The sequence below is a fragment of the Ipomoea nil genome, unplaced genomic scaffold, assembly GCF_001879475.1.
Source record: "Ipomoea nil cultivar Tokyo-kokei standard unplaced genomic scaffold, Asagao_1.1 scaffold0114, whole genome shotgun sequence".
Lineage (NCBI taxonomy): Eukaryota > Viridiplantae > Streptophyta > Magnoliopsida > Solanales > Convolvulaceae > Ipomoea > Ipomoea nil.
In genome coordinates this window covers 1,942,603-1,965,826 of record NW_017616542.1, presented here as the reverse complement: position 1 = coordinate 1,965,826, position 23,224 = coordinate 1,942,603, and the positions used below count along the sequence as shown (strand labels likewise).

The following is a 23,224-nucleotide window of genomic DNA, read 5'->3' as shown; positions in this document are numbered from 1 at the left end:
ATGATCTATCATTACTAAGTAGGTGCTTAACTGAATCTATCAGTATTCTAAGTCAGCAAACTATTTCTAATAATTTTCGTAAAATGAGGAAATGCAAAATTACATGTGGTATCAGAGCTTTTAAGTCTACATAGTGACTTGATCCGAAGGGCTATCTTATTTTTGCATTCTCTCTGTTTTTGTGGAAGTCTGTCTGTGTGTTCGTTGGCTGGTTGTTGATTTCAGGATGGACGCAAGTATGAAACCACCAGAACTAGATGGTCACAACTACTCTTTCTGGAAGGCTCGTATGGAGTTATATCTTCAAGCACAAGGAACCAGGGTTTATCGCACCATCCTAACTGGGTGGAGTCGACCTACTACTCCGAATGCACAAGGAGTTGCTGAAGAAAAACCCATAGAGACTTGGACAGAAGATGAAATGAATGCCTCTGATCTGAACAACAAAGCACTAAACTCAATTGTTGGATCGCTACATGAATCTGTTTTTACGCTTCTTACAGGGGTAAAAGAGGCTAAACGGGTATGGGAGATTCTTGAAACCAGATATGAAGGAACCAGTGATGTCAAACAGTCAAAGTTGCAAATGGTTCTATCAGAATTCGAAGCTCTCAGAATGACTGAAGACGAAACCATTTCTACCTTCCACAGTAGGGTTCAGAACTTGATGAACCGAGCCTCAATTCTTGGGGAACCCTTCACTGATGATAGAGTGGTCAAAAAGATTCTCAGATCTCTACCTAAACGTTTTCGAATGAAAGTAACGGCTATTCAGGAACACACAGGTTGGGAAAAGAAGACTGTCGGAGAACTCATGGGAAGCTTGCACACATATGAACTAGAAGTTCTTGCTGATGATGATGTTGGAAGCAACAAGAAAGGAAAGTCTGTAGCTTTTGTGGCTGAAGCTGATCGAGAATCTGACACAGACGACATAGATGATGAAACCCTAGCTCTCCTAACCAAAAACTTCAAGAAAATCTTAAAAGGGTTCAACAGAAAGGGTCAAGGTCAGTCTACAAGAACACAATACAAAGACAACAACCCTTCATATCAAAAGGTTGAAACAGCACCCCTCTCATAGAACAATCAATCTCAGACTGGGCGATCGAGACAAAACAGAAATAGTACTACAGACACAGGAAAACCCCTCAATCGGTCAGTGCAGTGTAGGGAATGTGAAGGATACGGTCACATACAGGCCGAATGTGCAACATATCTTAAAAGGAAAAATGCTATGTCTGTAGCTACTCTTAGTGATGATGAGGAGGAAAATTTAAATGATCAATCAGATGATAATGTAGGAAACTTTGTAGCGTTCTTCACTGCCACAAACATTCAATCAGACGGAGATCAATCAGATGGAGAATCATACATATCAACAGATGATTTTGAAGAAAGACATATTCAACTTGAGGCAGAATTTGCAAAACTTGTCGCTAGCTGGGAACAACTTGTGAAAGTAAATAAGAATCTGAATGACGATCTAAAGCAAAAAGATGATCTTATAGAGAAACTGAATGCTGAATTGGTCATAAAAGAAGATCTCATCACTCAGATACGGTCCAGAGAAGGAAAATTAAACAAGGAGTTGGAGAGCTTGAAGAAAAATATACAGATGATGGACACCACATCTACCTTAGATAAAATTCTAGACTCTGGCAGAAACCCTAATAATAAAAAGGGTCTGGGATTTGAGCAAGGAGAATCTTCGAACAACGCACCAAATTTCATCAAAGAGGGAATGTCTAAGACCACAGCATATCACAGGTATGAACAAGGACAGTCATCTCAGTCAGTACAAATCAAGGAAGGGAGATACGGTACGAACACTGACCAGGACAAATCAACTTATAAATCTCATTATTCGAGATTCAAAAATAAGATTGTCAAAGTTAAATATTATACTCCCATTTGTCACTACTGTCACACAAAAGGTCATACTCGTCCCGAATGCTATTTTTTCTATAGAGATCAAAGGAAGGAAAAATATCAGAATAAGACTATTACACCATTCACTAGACAGGTTTGGGTTAGAAAGTCAGAAGTTATCTGTTATCCCACCATTGTTCTAACTGCATCTACAACTGATGCTAGATGGTATTTCGAGAGTGGTTGTTCCAGACATATGACAGGAAACATTAAATGTCTGATGTCTGTTCAACCTAGCAGTGGATCTGTAAGTTTTGGAGATGGACAAAAGGGTAAAATCGTTGGGAAAGGAGTCCTAAATGTTCCAGGTTTACCTCAGTTAGAAGAAGTCTTGCTAGTTAGTGGATTAAAAGCGAATCTTATTAGCATCAGTCAGTTACGTGATCAAAATTTGAATGTATGCTTCGATCGTAACTGCTGCAGAGTGAGTGACAAAGCAAATCAACTTGTCATGGAAGGAACTCGGTCTTCAGACAACTGTTATGTTTTGACAAATGAAACTGCTTGTCACCTATCCAAATCTGATGAATCAAAACTCTGGCATAGACGACTGGGTCACATAAATTTAAGAGATATGGATAAGTTGATAAAACTTGAAGCAGTAAAAGGTGTACCGAAGATCAGAATTGATCCAGAGAAAATTTGTGGCGCATGTGCTATTGGGAAACAAATCAGAACTCCACACAAAGCAGTAAGAGGTATCACCACTGAGAAATGTCTAGATCTTGTCCATATAGATCTCATGGGGCCAACACAGACTGAAAGCATTGGAGGAAAGAAATATATATTTGTGTGTGTAGACGATTTCTCCTGATACAGTTGGGTTTACTTTCTGAGAGAAAAAATAGAAGCCTTCAAGGCCTTCAAGACTCTGTGCATAAGAGTTCAGATGGAAAAAAATGAGTCTATTATAAAAGTTCAGAGATTGAGGAGTGATCATGGAAAGGTATTTGAGAACTCACTATATTCAGATTTCTGCTCTGAGCATGGTATCTCACATGAGTTCTCAGCTCCTAGAACTGCTCAACAGAATGGAGTGGTGGAAAGAAAGAACCGAACGCTACAGGAAATTGCTAGAGTTATGCTACATGCCTCACATATGCCACAACGTTTCTGGGCTGAAGCAGTACACACAGCATGTCATACTATAAATAGGGTCTACCTTAGACTAGGGACGACGAAAACTCCATATGAGATCTGGAAGGGAAAGAAGCCAAATCTGAAATACTTTCATGTGTTTGGGACAAAGTGCTATGTGCTGGCTGACAGAGAACAAAGAGGGAAGTTTGAACCCAAAAGTGATGAAAGCATCTTTCTTGGATACTCTCCGAACAGTCGTGCATACAGAGTCTACAACAAGAGGACTCAGTCTGTGATGGAGTCAGTAAATGTGGTTGTCGATGACAATCCAGAAGAACCAGTGGACTCAACAGTGATAGAGTCACCTCTACGTGATTCAGATGCAAGTTATAACAACAGTCAGCTCAAACCACAAGATTCATCAGATGAAGATCAAGAAAGTTCGGGACAAGAGATAGATCTCATGAATGATGTTGGTAAAGACAAACCTACCAGAACTCAGAAAAACCATCCATCAGATAACATTATTGGAGATCTGTCAGATGGAATGAAAACCAGAAGCAGAATAAGAAATAATCTGACAGAAATATCTGGGTCTTACTGCTATACCTCAAAGATAGAACCAAAAAATGTCAAAGAAGCTCTACAGGATGATCTGTGGATCAATGCAATGCAGGAGGAGCTATATCAGTTTGAGCGGAATCATGTCTGGAATCTTGTACCAAGACCTGATGGTGTTAACGTAATAGGAACGAAGTGGATCTTTAAAAATAAAACTGATGAAGCAGGGAATATAGCCAGAAACAAAGCTCGGTTGGTGGCTCAAGGTTATACACAGATTGAAGGGGTTGACTATGACGAGACATTTGCTCCTGTAGCCAGACTTGAGTCAATTAGAATCTTGCTGGATGTCGCTTGCATTTTGGGATTTACATTATATCAAATGGATGTCAAGACAGCGTTTCTGAATGGGTATCTCCATGAAGATATCTATGTGGCTCAACCTAAAGGTTTTGAAGATCCAGAACATCCTTCGTATGTCTATAAGCTTCGAAAAGCTCTCTATGGTCTTAAACAAGCTCCACGGGCCTGGTATGAACGTCTGACACACTATTTGCTCCAGCACGGATATAAACGCAGAAGTGTTTACAAAACACTGTTTGTCAAATCGACAGGAAGTCATGTAACCATCGCTCAAATCTATGTTGATGACATTGTGTTTGGATCAACCTTGCAGAAATACACTGATGAATTAGTACAAGTCATGGAGGAAGAGTTTGAAATGTCCATGGTTGGTCAACTGACGTATTTCCTAGGTCTACAAGTCAAGCAAAGTTTTGAAGGATACTTTATTTCACAAGAAAAGTATGCTAAGAATCTTGTCAAAAAATTTGATCTGGAATCATGTAAACCATCCAGAACACCGATCTCCACTTCTATAAAAGTATCGAAAGATGAAACTGGTATATCAGTGGATAACACAGTCTATCGTAGCTTGATAGGCAGTCTGTTGTATCTAATAGCCAGTCAACCAGACATAATGTACAGTGTTGGAATCTGTGTAAGGTATCAATCTGACCCAAAGGAATCACATCTGATAGCAGCAAAACGCATTCTGAAATACGTGAAAGGAACGATACAGTATGGACTCTGGTATTCCAAGGATAGTGAACTGAATCTGGTTGCATATTGTGATGCTGATTGGGCAGGGAATGTTGATGATCGGAAAAGTACTTCTGGAGGATGCTTCTTTGTTGGGAAGAACTTAGTATCCTGGTTAAGTAAGAAACAGAACTCTATCTCACTAAGCACTGCAGAGGCAGAATACATAGCCGCAGGTGGTTATTGTACTCAGTTGGTTTGGATGAAACAGATGTTTCTGGATTATGGTCTTACACAAGGAACAATGACACTTTTTTGTGACAATGTTAGTGCTATTAACATCTCCAAGAATCCTGTTCAACATTCCAGAACGAAGCATATTGACATCAGGCATCACTACATCAGAGACCTGGTTGAATCCAAGGAAGTTGAGTTGGAATACATTCAGACTGACAAACAACTGGCGGACATTCTGACTAAGCCACTGGATGCTAATCGTTTTGAAATTCTCAGATCTGCTCTGGGAATTTGCAGAATTGACTGACTAAAGCAGTAGGTCCGTCAGAGAGGAGTTGGTTTAATACGGGTCAGTGTTATGACTTTGACTTTCCTTAAAGACTCTTCTCTTTTTATGTTAAGAAGATCTTCTAAGCTTAGTCTTCTCAAAAGATATCTGAAAAGATCTCTATGTTTTTTGAATTTCAAATTCCCTTGGGTTCCGTTTCCTTCCTAAAAAGGAGCTGTACTGTTGTGTCCATCAATCAATTCTGCATGATATTTTGACTTGCCGCATTAATTAGGGTTTATCACCCTTAAGACTATATGATACCGGGTCAAGAAGAAAGAAATCACCTCAGCTCCCATCTCTCCACTTCCTGTGCTTAACTGCTATCGGTGTTCTATTCTTCTCCTCGCACTTAATCTTAAATGGCGGACCCCGTAAGAAACATCATCATTAAGCTTGGAAGCAAGGTACATCCTCCGGCGGCAGCCCTCAAACACATTCAGACGCTTCTACAGTTGGCTATGAAGAAGAAGCTCAAGCTTGATCCTCTGCTTCGCGACGAGATTCTGGTGACTGTTATGACCAACTATCCGGAATTTTATGCTGAATGGTCAGCAGATGATGTAACTGAACTTCTTGTATTGGTCGCCGAAGCCAGTGATGACGTCTCTCCAGTGTTTATTCCAGAACCCTTCGATGGAAATCGGGCCGGGGCATTCCTTCAATTTTTTGCTCAACGTGCCCTACAATCTGTTGAAGAAGCTCGACGTCGAGAGGAGTCCCAAGCTCTGTATCTTGAAGCTGCTCAGAGAGAAGCAACTCACAGACAGGAGATTCTTCGACAACGGGTAAATGATTCTGAAACTCCTATTGAAATTTCTCCTGATAGACCTGTTGATTCTTCTATTCCATCGTCTGTGTCTGTTTTGCCTGAAAATCTATCTGCTTTGGGTTCCGAGAAGTCCCCTGTGAATGTCGATCTTCTATCTTTGCCTGTGACTAATGTTGATGATGAAAAATCTGATGCGTTGCGTGTGTCTGATGAGAAAACAAAATCTTCTGATGAGCCAAATCCACTGAGTCTGGTTGTTTATGCTTCTGAGAATATTGCTCTGCCTCCGTCTGAAACTGTTAATGTCTCTAAAGAGTCTTGTCCTGCTGTTGATCCTCCTGCCTTACCTACAATTGTTAAACCTGTTGATTTATCAAGTCCCCACAAGTCTGAAAAAACAGGTGGCGTTCCTGTTTACACTGCAACATCTTTAGGAGAAAGCCTGGAACATGTGCGACATTTTGCTGGATTACCATCTACTTCAATCCCTCAACCTTATCAAGTGATACACCCTTCCGAATCCTCCAATGAAGATGATAAGATACTGGCTGAGGTGTATGGATCCCAAGCACCTTCTTCTGCTGCCCCTACTGTTGAGGGAACTGCTCATCCTGATTCCACGAATTTCCGAATTCGAGAGATATCAAATATTGTTGGGAGCTCATCTGCAAATGTTTCTGAGTCTAGCCACTCGGTCACTCCTGTTCAGTCCCCGTCCAGAGAAACAAGACGGACAAAAAGGAAGAATGTTCCAACAAAGGTTGTTGTTGAAACCAGTGCTGATAATGTAGATGTGGATCAGCCTGTGAAAAAGAGAAAGTCGAGTGAGATTGCTAAGCCTGAAGGAGACCCACCTATCCACCAAGTTTTCAAGACTCTACGTTCCTCTGTTAAGAAACAAGGAACTACTGCTGCTCAAGCTACTTCTGCACCAGCCCCCTCTGCCAGAAAAGGGAAACCTACTACAAGGTCAAGAGGTCGAAGTGTAACTCCGGAGGTTCCACCTATTGAAGGAATTGATACTACTGTTTACAAACCTCAGTTTGTATCACCTGCTGCACAAACAAAATGGGCCACTATGGTCAGAAGGGAGCTGATTGTTCAAAGAACTGTGGATGAGAATCAACTGAACTCCGTTTGTGATATTCTGCCCTTGCTGAATGAAGTTGGTCTTTTGAAAACTGTTACAGATGTTTGCCCTTACTCCAAGCTGCTCACATATGAGTTCTATTGCGATCTCAGTGATGAGATTGACAGTCTCACAGGGCCACGACCGATGCAAATCTTCATCAGAGGGAAGTGGTATGATTTTGGTCCAGATGTAATAAATAAATACTATGGCTTGCCTACAGTGCAAGAAGAAGCTGTTACTGAATGGGACGTGGTGGCCAATACTCTTACCGGTGGACATACTACATCTTGGCCTACAGGAGATAAGGACTATTTTCTGAGCTTGCATCTCACGTCTAGATATTTCATCCTACATCGCCTGGCTCTGCACAACTGGCTTCCATCAGCTCATTTCAACATAGTTGGCAAGCTTCTGGCAGGGTTCCTATTTAGAATTGGAACTAAGATGCAGTGTGATCTGGGCAAATGGATTTTTTATCATGTTCTAACTCTGATTTATCCCCGGGAACAGAAGGTAAGACTACCGTTTCCAAATCTGATTTTTGGCATCTTTACCTCTCAGGGTCTTAAGCCTATGCCCAGCGAAGTGATCAGTACGACGCTGCTGTATACTGTTGATAAACGTCTTCTCTCTGGAGATCATATTAAGGATGTCGTTCCTGTGACTGCCCCATCCAATTTGGAACCTGATGCTGTGAATGATGAGTCTCCTCATGCTAAAGATGAGAAGCTTTCCGAACAATTGAAGGCGTGAGTTGCTGATCTTGAGACGGTGCACGGCATCATTGCCAAGCAACTGACTGGTGCGCGCACTGAGCTAGCTACTATTCTTCTCCGCATGAGCTTGTCTGATACTGCTGCTGTTGCTGAGGATCCTGTGAAGTCTGACTGTGGCTCTCCCTCAAATGCTTAATCTTTGGCTACCATTGGCAAAGAGGGGGAGTAGTAAACTCAGGGGGAGTTTTTTTTTTGTGATCGAGTACCTTCTGGCCTTGGCTGGGCGTGACTGTTTTGATATCGTTTGTTTTCTATTTTTAGACTACTTTGGATCTGATGTTCGTTTTATCCTATATAATCTTTTTGGACACTTGGGTTGCTTCCTTTAATAACCTATCTTAGTTCTTTTTAAATAGTTGAGTTGTTTTGCCAAATAATAGCCAAAGGGGGAGTTTGTTAGTGTTTTTATGTTCAAAAACCCCATATTATAATTGGAAATATTATTATGGCATACTAAGATAGGTTTAGAGTCTGTCGGTTGGGTCTACAGTTTACTGATCAAGCAGAAGCTACGACAGAAGAACTGACACTGAAGATCTGATTTAGGGAAGCAGTTTCCTTAAGAGTCTTACGCGGTATTATCAGCTCAGTATGGAAAGATGATCAGCGTATCTTCAAAGAAGGTAATGAACCTAATCTGCTGAGATTACATTCCTCTTTTATTGTCCTACCTTCTACAATCAAAGATCTTTTATGGAGAGTTTTTATAGAAGGATCTATAAGTACCAGTTCTAAAAGGTAACTGGGGTTACGCCAAATAAGAAGAAGAAACACTCCATATCAGCTTGAGGAGTCTAGATCTTTGATTGTTATGCACCTTCTCAATACAACTTGTTCATGGTGATTAAGATGATGAACTTGAGAAGAGTTACTGCTGCTTAAACGAAAGGACACTAAGATCACACTGTTGTGGGAACAACATTATAGAGCGTCACTGAAGTGGACTACATCAGAGCTGGCTCTCCAAGTGAAGGGACTTCATTGGACTTCTGTATGCATGGCTCTCCATCTTCAACAATCCACTAAACCTGTGTAGACTGGGTATGTACCTTGTGTGAGGCACTTGGGTAAGATTATTGTATATCTACCTTTGTACATTGGATTATGACTTAGTGGATTGGACGCCTATGTGATCGTCCCCCAGACGTAGATACACACTGTATCGAACTGGGTAAACATTGTGAGTGTTCGTTCTGTGTGTTTGTTTATTGTTCTCTGATGTTCGCTCCATGATCTATCATTACTAAGTAGGTGCTTAACTGAATCTATCAGTATTCTAAGTCAGCAAACTATTTCTGATAATTTTCGTAAAATGAGGAAATGCAAAATTACAATAACAATTTGTTATTTAAACCCATTATTGTGCTAAATTCAATGTTGTAAGCTTCCAACGTATTTCTGCCTTTGTACTCTCTTATTTACAACAATTCTCAATGGCAACTGAACTTCACACCGAGATTGTTGGTACACAACTTCATCCTAGACTCCACTGAAATACCATCAGGTTTAGAGTGCCCCGTGTCGTTCGCCTTCTAGAGACAAGAGGTTCTGTAATCATAAACTCTATGGAGTGTGTAGTACATGCTGTAGATGCATTTTTTTTACAATAATTTTAATCTTAATATTTTTTATTTTTAAAATTTTAGTTGATGCATATGTTTTTTTTTTTTTTTCAATTTCAAGGGACTTTTATACATATTCATATTTCTTGAATGTATGTTCAAAAGTGCCTCAACAAATTTAAAGAAGGCAAAGTTTATCGAATGAATAGATTTGTGGTGGTTTATAATGAGTATAGAAACAAAACTACTATCACAAGTATATGTTGAAGTTTTGTGACAAAACTTCTGTGTGAATATTGAAAGATACAGATTTTCCAACACATGTTTATGACAGAGAAGGTTATGATATCTCTGAAGAGGTGGTCTATTGCTTACTTACATTGTTTTGCTTTTTGTAAGATTTTATTGACGTATTTAAAATTTTCTAACTATCACGATTCTATGGATAGACAGGGCCTAAACCTCCGATTGAAAATTTGGATTCTACCAAAGAAGATGAGTCAAATAATGACGAGTCTGTTTAGAGATGAATAATGCGGAATATGTCAACAATTTAATCTATTAAAATCATACTTTTGTTATGTTATTCGTTATTGTTATTTGTCACTTTTTAATTTATACTTCATCTATCCTTAATTTATTCTTATTTTAATATATTCTTAATTTACTCCTATTGTGCACTATATTTTTATTCTGCGAATTAAGATCATCCTCTCACGATTTAACAATTTAATCAAATTTAATTTATATTTATATAGTTTATTTAATAATTTAAAAATACAATTTTAGGAATATAATTCTAGGTTTACCAATTTTAATTTATGTACCTTATAACTAATTCATGAATTTATTTTACTAATTTATGTACTTTATAACTAATTCACTAATTTTCCACGGCTTATATTAAAATAATTTAATAAAATAATTTAGACAATTTTTTTAACCAATTCATAAATGAGTCAAGTGAATACAAAATATTTTAAATATGGTAATGAATAATCTAATTATAAGTATGTTGTATCAGATAACTTTAAATGAGTAAATTGATTTACAAATATTTTAATTATGGAATAATAATTATGCGAATACAAATTGTAGAAGAATATGTCAGAATATAGAGTAATTAATTATGAAACTATTTATTACGTTAGTAATATTACACGCAATTTTTTGACACATTTCATAAATGAGACAATTGAATAAAACATATTTTAAATTAGGTAATATATATTCTAATTTTAAGTATGTAGTTTCAATACTTTTAAATGAGTCAATTGAATAAAAAATATTTAGACTATGGAATAACTAATTATTTTAATAAAAATTGTAGAAGAATATGGTACAATATAGATTAATTAATTATGGAAATATATATATATATATATATATATATATATATATATGCTAATATTACACCGAATTTTTTCAACCAATTCATGAATGAGTCAATTGAATACGAAATATTTTAAATATGGTAATGAATACACAAATTATAAGTATGTTGTACCGCATAATTTTAAATGATTCAATTCGTTTAAAAATGTATACACTATGGAATAATTAATTATGCTAATAAAAAATAATTAGACTATGTAATAATTAATTAATTATTATAATAGACATTGAAGAAGAATATGGCACAATATCAATTAATTAATTATGGAAATATTAATTAGTTTAGTAATATTATACGGAATTTTTTGACCCAATTCATAAATGAGTTATTTGAATACAAAATATTTAAATTAGGTAATATATATTCTATTTATAATATATAGTTTCAGATAATTTAAAATGAGTCAATTGAATAAAAAAATATTTACACTATGGAATAATTAATTATGGTAATATACATTGTAGAAGAATATGGTAGAATATAGACTAATAAATTATCGAAATATATATGCTAATATTACGCAGAATTTTTTCAACCAATTGGTAAATGAGTCAATTGAATACAAAATGTTTTCAATATGGTAATGAATATTCTAATTATAAGTATGTAGTACCGGCTAATTTTAAATGAGTCAATTGGTTTAAAAATATTTAGACTATGAAATAATTAATTATGCTAATACAAATTGTAGAAGAATATGTCAGAATATATAGTAATTAATTATGGAATTATTAATTAGTTTAGTAATATTACATGGAATGCTTTGACCCAATTCATAAATGAGTCAATTGAATACAAAATATTTTAAATTAGGTAATATACATTCTAATTATAAGTATGTATTTCGGATAATTTAAAATGACTCAATTGAATAAAAAATAATAAGATTATTGAATAATTAATTATGCTAATAGACATTGTAGAAGAATATGGTAGAATATAGACTAATTAATTTTGGAAATTGATATATGCTAATATTACACGGAATTTTTTCATCCAATTCATAAATGTGTCAATTAAATAAAAAATATTTTAAATATGATAATAACTATTCTAATTATAATTATGTAGTACCGGATAATTTTAAATGAGTCAATTGAGTAAAAAATAATTACACTTTTGGAATAATTAATTATGGTAATACAAAATGTAGAAGAATAAGGCACAATATATACTATTTAATTATGGACATATTATTATGGTAATATTAAACAGAATTTTTGGATTCAATTCATTAATGAGTCAATTGAATAAAAAATATTTAAAATATGATAATGAATATTCTAATTATAAGTATGTAGTGCCACGGCCGGATAATTCTCAATGAGTCAATTTGTTTAAAAATATTTAGTTTATAGAATAATTAATTATGCTAATACATATTGTAGAAGAATATGGCAGAATATAGACTAATTAATTAATTATGGACATAATATTATGCTAATATTACATGGAGTTTTTAAAACAAATTCATAAATGAGTCAATTGTATAATTTTTTTTTTAAATATGGTAAAATATATACATATATACGCTACACCTCACGGTTAAAATCTCTTATAAAACCAATACAGACTACTGCATTTTCTACATCTACCTAGATTTTATTCTTCTATTTTATTTTTATTCTTATATTCAAAAATATTATTTGTATTAGTATTCACTTCGGCAATTAGTTATGGACTCTAATCTCCTTTCTGCATCCGAACTCTCTCTTAAAACACGAAAAACATTTATTTGCCTTCGGTTAATGCGTTGTTTTTTTTCAACAGAATATCAACCCACACCATTGAACCACCGAAATCTTGAATGCTTATTTCATGACTATAAGGTATGTATTCAATTTCTAAATTATTTACACAACAGTTTTTCTCTTTTATTACATATGTACTTATGATTTTGAATTAATGATGATTCCATAGATAATTTGCATACATCTACAAATTTCCAATGAATATGTGAAAAAATTTGCTACTATTTTGATCGAAGGAAAAGTGTATGACCAAATTTCATTGTGCACACATCGCCCGCACGTGAGGTTTAAGACATGCGAGCACAAATTTATTCTGAAAGCAAACAATGACACGATGATCAAAGTTTCGGATCAAGATGATTCTGTTTTTCTAAAAAATATGTTCAAATTTAAGGATTTTGGATCTTTGAAGGTTCCAGGATGTGTTGATGGTAACAAGTTAATTGGTAAGATCATTGCAACAAGTTTTATATTTATTGTTATTTAAATTCCTCTTTCATATTACTCAAAGTCATTCGTTCGTGCAATCTTCTGATTCTAGTTTTTATTTTCACAGATTTGATTGGTCGTGTAGTTTCCATTCATGAACCTAAAGTTATTCAAGTTAATAAAAAACCACAAAGGTTGATTGATTTCGTCATTGAAGATTGTGGGTATGTACTTTTGCAAATTCTTAGACCTTCTATATTTGTATATATAAATATATAGCCTTTATTACGAATTCAATTTGTTTTAATTCAGGGAAAGTCGATTGACCATAACCCTGTGGGACGAGCATGTGGATTCGGTGTTGCCGTTCTATAATGTTGTTTTAACAGATCCATTGATTGTTATACTATAACTATGTAGAGCAAGGGTGACTGACGGTAAGTAATAACACAACAGTAGATTTTAATTTATTTGTGTTGAATATACATATTTAAAAGTCGTTTTTATATTAGATGGTGAGGTCAGAATTTTCAGTTCATATACGACAACTAAGGTTTTGTTCAACTACGAATGCCCTGAGTTTTTCACTTTTAAGGAGAGGTATTGACGCATTTTACTTTTGTCACACCATATAATATCTAATTTATAACATCTTTTAACAATTTTTTAAAAGTAGTTTGCCTAGGTTCTTTACTCCTATACGGAGTATAAGCTCAAGTTCTAGAATCATTGGAAGCGGATCGTTGGAAGCTATGTTGAATGAGATTATCACAGTCACTTCTTTAAAGGATATTCATGATGAAAAGAAGGTCAACTGCTGAACTGTTAAATTTAAAATACATTCCTTTTAATATTCAACTGCTAAACTGCTAACACGTTTTAAATACCATTTATAGGTAGGAGAATTTTGGGTGTTCGGAGAAATTATAGATTTTGAACACGATTGGTACTTCACTGCATGTAGGAATAAGGGTTGTGGAAAGAAACCTCAAGAAACTGAGGACAAAATGTATTGTAAGTCATGTGACAAACAGTGGTCTGACGGAATAATAAAATATAGATTGGTGATTGCTATCCTTGATGATGATCAAGATGGTCAACTACTACTTTGGGATAATGTGTGTTCGTCTCTACTAGGGATCACTGCTAGCGAGTTGAAGGTGAAATATTCTGAAGTTAGTGAAATCACTTTGTTATTTACAATGTTAATACTGTTATTTGTTTTATACTATTAATTTAATGTTTATTCCGTTGACATAGGAGGGTTGTATGCCCAATGAGATTAAGGAATTGCTTGGAAAGACCATGAAGTTCAGGATAGTCACACGACAGGAACAATTCAACTATAGAGGAAATGTTGCTTTTACAGTTCTAGGAGTGAAAAATGGTGAAAGAGTATGTCATTCAGTCAAAAAAGGAGAAGGAAGTGTGGTTAGGAAGCTGGCGGATGAAAAAGAGTTCAATGAAAATTCTCAACGAGTTTGTAGTATCTTATATTGTTTTTGTATGCAGTACGACACTCTAGCATAAGTTCATTATAACGAGCTTCATGAGCTTTGGCCATCTCAAAGGCTGCCAAAATCGTTTGGGGCCTGACCAACAGCAATTCATGGCGTATGTTGGATTTCAACCCACCTATGACATAGGAAACTAGATAAGTCTCATTTACTCCCGTCACCCGATTAAGCAATTTCTCAAATACTGCTTAGAAGTCAACTACGATCCCGATTTGCGTAAGCTTAGCCAACTCTGCCAAGGGATCCTCAAAGTGTGTAGTGCCAAATCGTTGTTCGACTTTTTCCAAGAAATCATGCCACCCAAAAATCAGGCGGTTCTGTTTCATCCAACAGAAGCATTCAAACGCTTCTCCCTCCAAGCAAAAACCAGCAATTTGCAAGCGTTGCGGTTCGGGCGTTTGATGGAAGTCAAAATATTCTTAGATATTGAAAATCCACTGCTGAGGATCTGCTCCTCCAAATCTTGGAATATCTAATCTCATATTACTGTGTTTCTGCACCATGGGTGCTCCTTCAGATGATCCTTCATCCGTAGCTATGGCTAGGCCAGGATTAGCCTAGAATAGAGCTTACCGATTGGTGGGAGGTGTTGTGGTTGCTATCTCTGGCTATTGTACCGCCTTAGAATTCTCATTAGTTTGCCATTTTGCTTCCATGGAAGCCATGAAAGTCTGGAATTGGTCTTTCCACTGACTTTGCAACTGAGCCTCTTGGGTGGTCATTACTCCATTTAGCAGCTGTTTAATGTTCTTCATGGTTAATGGTGTATCGGAAGAGTCGGCCATGGGTTGTTGTTCTGTGTTTTTTTTTTTGGTTTTTTTTTTTTTTTGATTATCTCTCAATGAAAGCACCAAATTGATACGTTCGCCTGCGAATGTACCGGGAGTTCTTTTTCGAGCAAAGAACAAAATGTAACACCCCCAAAACTTAATCACAAAATAAGGCATTCAAACTTAGAGATAAGTATAATGTCTAACCATTTAATTAAAATTACGCAGAAGCTAAACAGTCATGTTTGGGAATGCTATGCCACAACTAGATTCTCCAAACCTAGTTGCACAAGCTTTACAAAAACTATATCCAAAATGTCAAAGTTGAAGGGCACGCATTGCAAAACAACTAAACTAAGGAGAAGGGAAACGGATCTAAGCCGGCTCCAACTAACCGCACTCACGGACCAACTAAGCACCTGAAAACATAAGGTATAACAACCGTTAGCGAAAATTGCTAAGAAACCCACTCCAACGCGTTGAATACAATAAGTATACTTTATAGAGAAAACCATTTGAGACTTGGGAATACATACATAAATTCCTAAATAATTCTAGCTTTGTAAATCATGAGGAGTAGAAGTAATACTCCGACCAACTAGCACAGTACTCAACAATACCACTCGCAATCACGAATCAATGACTTAGATCAATTCAAGGAATAGAGATAACAAATCAAGAGATAACGAATCAATAGATAAGGTAGGCACAAACATTCACAAGATAGTTCTCAACACAATCCATAATCAATCAATTTCCGACAAGGTTCTAAATCCACAAAGGACATAGCCAAACCAAGTCATTCACCGCGGAGTCACCAAATGACTCGAATCAAGGTGGACAAGATGAGGGCCTATAACTAATGTGTACCGCGGGGTCACTGGACCCTAGTTTGGATTCCGCGGGGCCGTAGACCCGATTAGAGATGTCCGTAGGGACACTAAGTCCCGATTATGGTTTCCGCGGGGTCAGAAGACCCGGTCCGAAGACAAAGTAACAAATCCGCGGGGACACGAAGTCCCAATTCAGTAACAATCCGTGGGGGTCTAGTCCCGATTCATATAAATACCATTATCTCGAATCCCGGTTTTAGTAAAGCCCCCACTGTCCATCAAAGCAAAGCAAAGCGTAGATTCCACACGAAGTGTGCACAACAACGGGTAAGCTCAACAATAGCTTAATCAAGAATCCACAAGGATAAAGTACAACGAATGTACGAGTTCACAACAAAAGATCACAATGAAAGGAATTCACCAAAGAGATACGAACAAGATACTCCAAAGGCTACACAACGATATCAAGGATTCCAATCAAAGGATTACAACGAATAGATAGGCTCAAGTATCAATTCAATCAAGAATCAAGATGGTAATCACAAGGAAACACATACTAGTACCAATACGAAACGTAACTAGCATGCAAGCCAACAAGGTAGTCACAAAGACTTATACGAATAACATAAACTTCATTTGAATCCAACGAATCACAATATTGGATTACAACACGATTAAAGACTCCAAATCCTACCAAAGGATACTTAATACATCGCTCTAGACTTACAAGACATCAATAAATACACACAAGTACACAATGGATCAACAAAACGGAAGCTAAGAACCAACGTACCGGTGGGTGGTTCGGCAGGAGGCAAACTACCCGCCCAAACTACCCACCTGTACCAGCGGGTGGTGAACTGCCCGTCGAACTCCCCGTTGCTTCAAGCCTTGTACCCGTGGGTGGTTTGGCAGGTGGTGAAGTGCTCGCTGAACTACCCACTGGTGCATCCCTGTAGAAGAAGTTTCAACTTCGGGAAAAATCCCAAGAATGCACAAATTGAAGTGCAAACTTGAAAGGGACTTGAAAACAAGAAATAGCTCAATAAATAGCATCAAGAACCCTAGATACAAGCTATACAAAAGCATATACACAAGAATATGCATATCATCACTCAAGAACATCAAGAAATCATACATAGCAAGGAGAAATAGGTTTTGTAGGACATGTGTTACCTCCTTAGCTTATCCAACTTCCTTCAACTCCCTAGCCTACTCTTGTGAATCCTCCTCCAAGTGATCTTCATCCAAAGAACCCAAAAACCCAACAACACAAGAATAAACTTAGATAAGGAAGATACAAAACCAAGGAATAAGACTTCAAACTCCTACTACTTACCCCTCCTAGACTTAGTGATGAGGAAAGGTGCCAACTTGATGGTCTTCTAGGTATAGGAAGTGGAGATCTCTTTTGGGTAGTGTGGGAGAGGAGAGAGTGGCGAGAGAGAGATAGAGAGATGTAGTAAAGTTGAAATGTTTGGAGAGTCTTTGGCTATGGTAGGGTTTCAATGCTAAGGTAAAATCTGAAAAGTTATAAGTGGGCCCCTTCATTAATATCTCAAAAGGCTAGAAGGGCTTCCTTTAAATAAAAGTTAGGGTCCAAAGTTATAACATAAGGTCCAACCCATTGACCATAATCAAAAGGCTAAGGGATTTGGGTCAAACTAAATCCCCACTACAAGAAAAATGCACATAGACAACGGTTAATAACCGTTGTCGTAGTGGTATAATTTCTGTTGTTGAAGCCGGTGTTGTTGTAAGTCCCGCGCATAGACAACGGTTTTTTAACCGTTGTCTTTTCTAGAAACAACAACGATTTTTTAACCGTTGTCTATTAAGTGTTGTTGAAGCCGGTGTTGTTGTAAGTCACGCACATAGGCAACGGTTAATAATTGTTGTCTTTTGTAGAAACAACAACGGTTTTTTAACCGTTGTCTATTAAGTGTTGTTGAAGCCGGTGTTGTTGTATGTCACGCACATAGACAACGGTTAATAACCGTTGTCTTTTCTAGAAACAACAACGGTTTTTTAACCGTTATTTATTAAGTGTTGTTGAAGCTGGTGTTGTTGTAAGTCACGCACATAGACAACGGTTAATAACTGTTGTCTTTTCTAGAAACAACAACGGTTTTTTAACCGTTGTCTATTAAGTGTTGTTGAAGCCGGTGTTTTTGTATGTCACGCACATAGGCAATGGTTAATAACCGTTGTCTTTTCTAGAAACGACAACGATTTTTTAACCGTTGTCTATTAAGTGTTGTTGAAACCGGTGTTGTTAAAAGTCACGAACATAGACAACGGTTTTAAACCGTTGTCGTTTCTTCCAAAGACAACAGTTTTTGACCCGTTGTCAATTCAATGTTGTTGAAACCAGTGTCGTTAAAAGTGATGCACATAGACAACGATTTTTAACTGTTGTATTTTCTTTAAAAGACAAGAGTTATAAACTGTTGTCTATTGTGTGTTGTTGTAATCGCTGTTGTAATCGCTGTTATTGTAAAATAGACAACGGTTAAAAACCGTGGACTCAACCCATTTTTGACCTGCTTAAATTTTAATCATATAAAAAAAAATCAATTTATCCATTCACTATGGCCAAGTGTAGTTACATAATTTTGCTGAAGCTAAGCAAGGTTCAAAATAACAAGTCAAAATACTTTCATTACCAATTCTAATCGAATCATCATCCAAGTCATAATACTACAAAAAATAATTCTACGAACCAAGTCTAAATGATTACAAAGTCAAATCATACCTACTCTATATAACTTGATAGAATATCGACCCGTTCTAAACGCACCAGATCAATAACCGCTTTTTCATAATCAACTTGTTGGAACTACATGTAAAAATTGAGTAAATAAATTAGTATAGATATAATAAATTTGCAATGAAATGCAAAATAAGTTAGGAGTAATTCGGAAAGCAAAAAAAAAAAAAAAGTAGGGTTATAGCGCAGAAGAAAGTCAAATATTTGCTAATTTGCTGAAAAGAGATTCACATATTAAAGAATTGAAGTTGATCTTCCATGAACAACAGAACAACAGCAAATTAACTGCTTTTTCAAACACATTATTATAAACATCACACCTAAGAAAATTATAGCAGTTTTAAAGACAAGAAAGGATATTTGAACTTAGATTTACACTCCATTCAAAAAATCCCAAATGGTGTGTAGACTAAATGTTGCTCAATTTCACTTAACATATCAAAGCCCAAAAAGCATATTTTGCAAACAGGGGAGGTATTTATACACTACACAAGAATAAAAGTGAACCATTGATGCTATAGAATTGATACAAAGAAACAAAAAAGTGAGAAAAGTATGCAACTAAGAATATCCTGCTCAAATATGTTATCACAACCACATCCAAAACCTATACAATCTAATATATAATCTCACAATTAATATAAATTAATAATCAGAAATTTCTATACATATTAGCTCACTTTAGAATATCCTTCATTGTTCATATAGTAAAAATGATAACCCGCATTTAAGTAATTAAAAAGAAAAAGGGGAAAACATTCAGATTTTTATTAACTGATGGTAAAGCACTAGGATCTATCCCATCCTCTCTTCTTCCAATTATGACCATCTTTTCAAAAGTTTCTGAGCTTCTTACGATCAAACAAAATAACTGTACCACCTATATATTATATAATATAAATAGATATTAGATGCATATGCAATGAGAAAACATTGCAAATAAATGGCACTACAAAATTTTCATGCTAGAAACCATTACCTTTTGGGAGGTTCACAAGCCTGACCTGGACTGTGAAATACTTGTAGTTACAGAGGATAGCATGAATCTCATTTCAACGGAGCCATCTCATTTTGGCTTTGTCCATTCAAAGCAATGATCAACCAAGTTCTTATTCAAGCTATCCTAGTGCTTTTAAAACTAAAACAGAAGCATGAGTTGTTGGCATTGCGATGGGAATTGTAACAATGACAAACTTTGTAGCTTCTGTATCACGAAATAGATTTCGGACATTGGTTCTCTATTTGAAATATCAGTGTAATAGCCACAAAATAAATTTTTAAAATCATGCCAGACATGAAGCCTTAACCACAAATGCTACAATAAGGGAAAGAACTAATTTATCCAAGTATAGGAACCACTACTAGTGCACACAACAGTTAGGCAAATCATGCATACACTAAAATATACTAAGTAATTCATAACCATGATACTAAAAATAATAAGCACAATTTCTGTTTAAGAACTAAGGGAGTACATTTAAAGCATGTGCAGACAATTTATCTTATCAAACTATTCCCACCATCTGGAACTTAATGCCACTTTTTGTTTTAACCCATACTTTATTTGACTGAATATAATTTGTCAACCTGTTATAAGAGATAATAAAAAACAAGTAATTTTATGTTAATATTAGTTAGCTGTGTTTCTTTATCCCTTTTGAGAGGCAAATTGATCCTGCATCCATCACCCTAAACAAGAAAATAAATTAAAAACCCCTGCCCATCCATCACTCTAATCCCACACTCTGATCTTCAGCACACATTCAATTTCTTCTGATGTTCTGTGAAATTAACAAAGAAAGAAAGAAAGAAAAATAGAATTTTCCAATCTGCAAACCATGACAAATCTGAAAGAAAAATAGAATTCTCCAGAAAATACAAATCAAAATGGCATTGCACGGTGCTCAAAACAAATAGAATTTTCCAATCTGCAAAAAATGCTAGCCTAACCCAACCTTGCCGTCGCCGCTACATTATGCAATCCATATACATAGTATACAAAATGCAAAGCAGAAATAGGTAATAGGATACACTACCTTGGTTCACAAGGGAGGCTAAGGCGGAGAACGGGCAGCAGCTTCGTCGTCGGCAGGGGCAGAGGCGGAGACCGGACAGCATCTTCGTCGTCGGCAGGGGCTGAGGCGGAGACCGGGCAACAGCTGCGTCGTCTTCAAGGGTGCAGGCGGAGAAGCGGAGTCTTCCGGTGTCAGAACTCGGCGGTAGTCGGCGGAAACCGGAGACTACTCGACTGTCTCCATGTCTCGGCTTCTATCGGCTGAGCGATGAGTTAGGGTTTGGGGAATAATGGGGAGTTAGGGTTTGGGGAATAATGGGGAGTTTGGGAAGATAGAAGATTAGATTATTAGATTATTAGAAGGGTAGAAATTTGATTTTTAATATTAATATTAATATTATTATATATTATATTATAAGGCTCGCGAGCGGCTCGACGAGCTATAAGCTTATAATATTTAGGCTCGGTACGAGCTCAATTATTAAACGAGCCGCTTGACTCGAGTCAAATTTTGACCGAGCCGCTCGCAAGTGGTTCGACTCATTTACACCTTTAGAATTTTTCAACGGTAGAGTCTCCGATTAATAATAACTTGAGCAAATAATCACTGTAGAAAAAAACAAGAAGCGTAAATGGGAAATCAGTGAGCGCGAGGCACGACGAGGCGGGCTGCGTCTCCTATCTATGAAGTCCTTCGAGAGGTTAAGAGATAGAGCGAGACAAAGGAGCAAGAGATGGTTGCGCGACTAGTCGGCTGACACTGCAATTATGATTTTAGGGTTCACGAACGAAAAGTTTGAGAGAAGGCGCCTAAAAACAAAGTTTTGGTGGGAATTAGATTTTAGTTAAATTATATATCAATAGTGAGACCAGGACTATGTGGTCTAATGGTACCCGGGTTGGACTTCCAGGCATTATTAACTCTTTGTGTTTCAGTAGGTTGAGAAAGTATATGAACAGATACTACAATGTAATAGAGCTAGTAGCATTCAAAAAATATATATCAATAGTGAGAGTAACAGTCTATTTCTAATCCTTTTTTATCAAAATATTCAATTTTGGTCCTAGTATTGTTTCGACATGATCAATTTTGGTCCTCTATCAATAAAATCGTTGAAATTAAATTAAATTGAATGGTATTTTGATATTTTTAATACAAAGTGTGTTGACCAGTTATATTTTTTATGTTTATTTTTATGAAAAAATCATAACTGAAGAGTGAAATGTCCTATATTTAACGAAATTTTAACAATTATTTTCTATAAAGGACAAAAATTTGTCATGTCACAATAATATTACGACAAAAAAATGAATGTTTTGATAAAAAAAAAATTAAAAGTGAACTGTCACCTATATTTGGACTGGGTCCATCATAACCCGAGTATATAGGTACAGAACGGGGGGTAAGAAAATAATAGCTTTATTACTTGGGGCACTAGGCCCATAATTTTTTTTTTTTTTGAATGGTACTAGCTCTATTACATTGTAGTATCTGTTCATATACTTTCTCAACCTACTGAAACACAAAGAGCTAATAACGCCTCCACTGAGGCTCGAACTTACAATCTTCCAAATGGAAGTCCAACCCGGATACCATTAGACCACATAGTCCTGGTAGGCCCATAATTTAAATACAGTAAATTCATAATTTTAACATAGAGTTCTGTAATTGTAATATAGAGTTCAAACATACCGCCCTTAACCCCTCCACACCATACCGCACCATTCTGAACACCACACCGCACAGGGCCGTTTTATGGCATGTAATTTAATGAATTGAAAATAAAACTTTAATGAATTGACATTGAAATTTTGGTGAATAATTTTATATTTAAATATGAACGAAAATAGAACTATTAAATTAAGTGTTGGTGTGGCTTGGTGGATTTAGTTTAGTTTGTTATGTTAGAAGTCTCAAGTTTTATTCTTCTTAGAGGCATCCTTAACTTATTTTATAAAATCGTTGTCTTCGTTTTCACAGACAACATAAAAGCAATCCAGTTATATACCAGATGTTGCACTTTAGTAAATAAGGGTTTGTGTTGCTTAGTTGGTTAAACTTTAATTGCTATGTTTGAGGTCAAAAGGTTCAACTCTTGTTGTTAACATCTTTGTTTATATTTTATACAACTGTTGTCTTTTATAAAATAATGATGCGCAAAGACAACGGTTTTTTATAACTGTTGTCTTTGTAGTGTTGTGTATTCAAATACGCTTAAAGACAACATACCAAAGACAATGGTTAAATAAAACCGTTGTCTTAAACAAATAAAGAACGCGCAACGACAACGGTTATATAAAACCGTTGTCGTTGTAGTGTTGT

The 23,224-nt window shown here is 36.1% G+C and overlaps 1 protein-coding gene and 1 long non-coding RNA gene across 2 annotated transcripts; one reads left to right on the top strand and one right to left on the bottom strand.

The window, feature by feature from the left end:
- The first annotated feature begins 12,902 nt into the window (after positions 1-12,902).
- LOC109149207 lies at positions 12,903-14,527 on the top strand. The gene is made up of 6 exons (XM_019296902.1): positions 12,903-13,014; positions 13,125-13,221; positions 13,674-13,806; positions 13,894-14,172; positions 14,258-14,392; positions 14,510-14,527. Exons 1-6 carry the CDS (start codon positions 12,903-12,905, stop codon positions 14,525-14,527), a joined length of 774 nt encoding a protein of 257 aa, XP_019152447.1.
- A 5,168-nt stretch (positions 14,528-19,695) lies between these two features.
- LOC109151329 lies at positions 19,696-21,205 on the bottom strand. Its single transcript, XR_002049291.1, has 3 exons — positions 20,924-21,205; positions 19,867-20,025; positions 19,696-19,767 (listed from the first exon to the last, which is right to left on the bottom strand). It is a non-coding gene; the product is annotated as an uncharacterized LOC109151329 (long non-coding RNA).
- Between the last annotated feature and the right edge of the window lie 2,019 nt (positions 21,206-23,224).

Bases quoted from the DNA above. Each gene is read 5' to 3' on its own strand.
- LOC109149207 (XM_019296902.1), top strand. From the start codon at position 12,903: ATGATCAAAGTTTCGGATCAAGATGATTCTGTTTTTCTAAAAAATATG. The intron at 13,222-13,673 runs GTATGTACTTTT...TTTTAAAAGTAG, and splicing joins TTCGTCATTGAAGATTGTGG to TTTGCCTAGGTTCTTTACTC. The intron at 14,173-14,257 runs GTTAGTGAAATC...CCGTTGACATAG, and splicing joins TGAAGGTGAAATATTCTGAA to GAGGGTTGTATGCCCAATGA.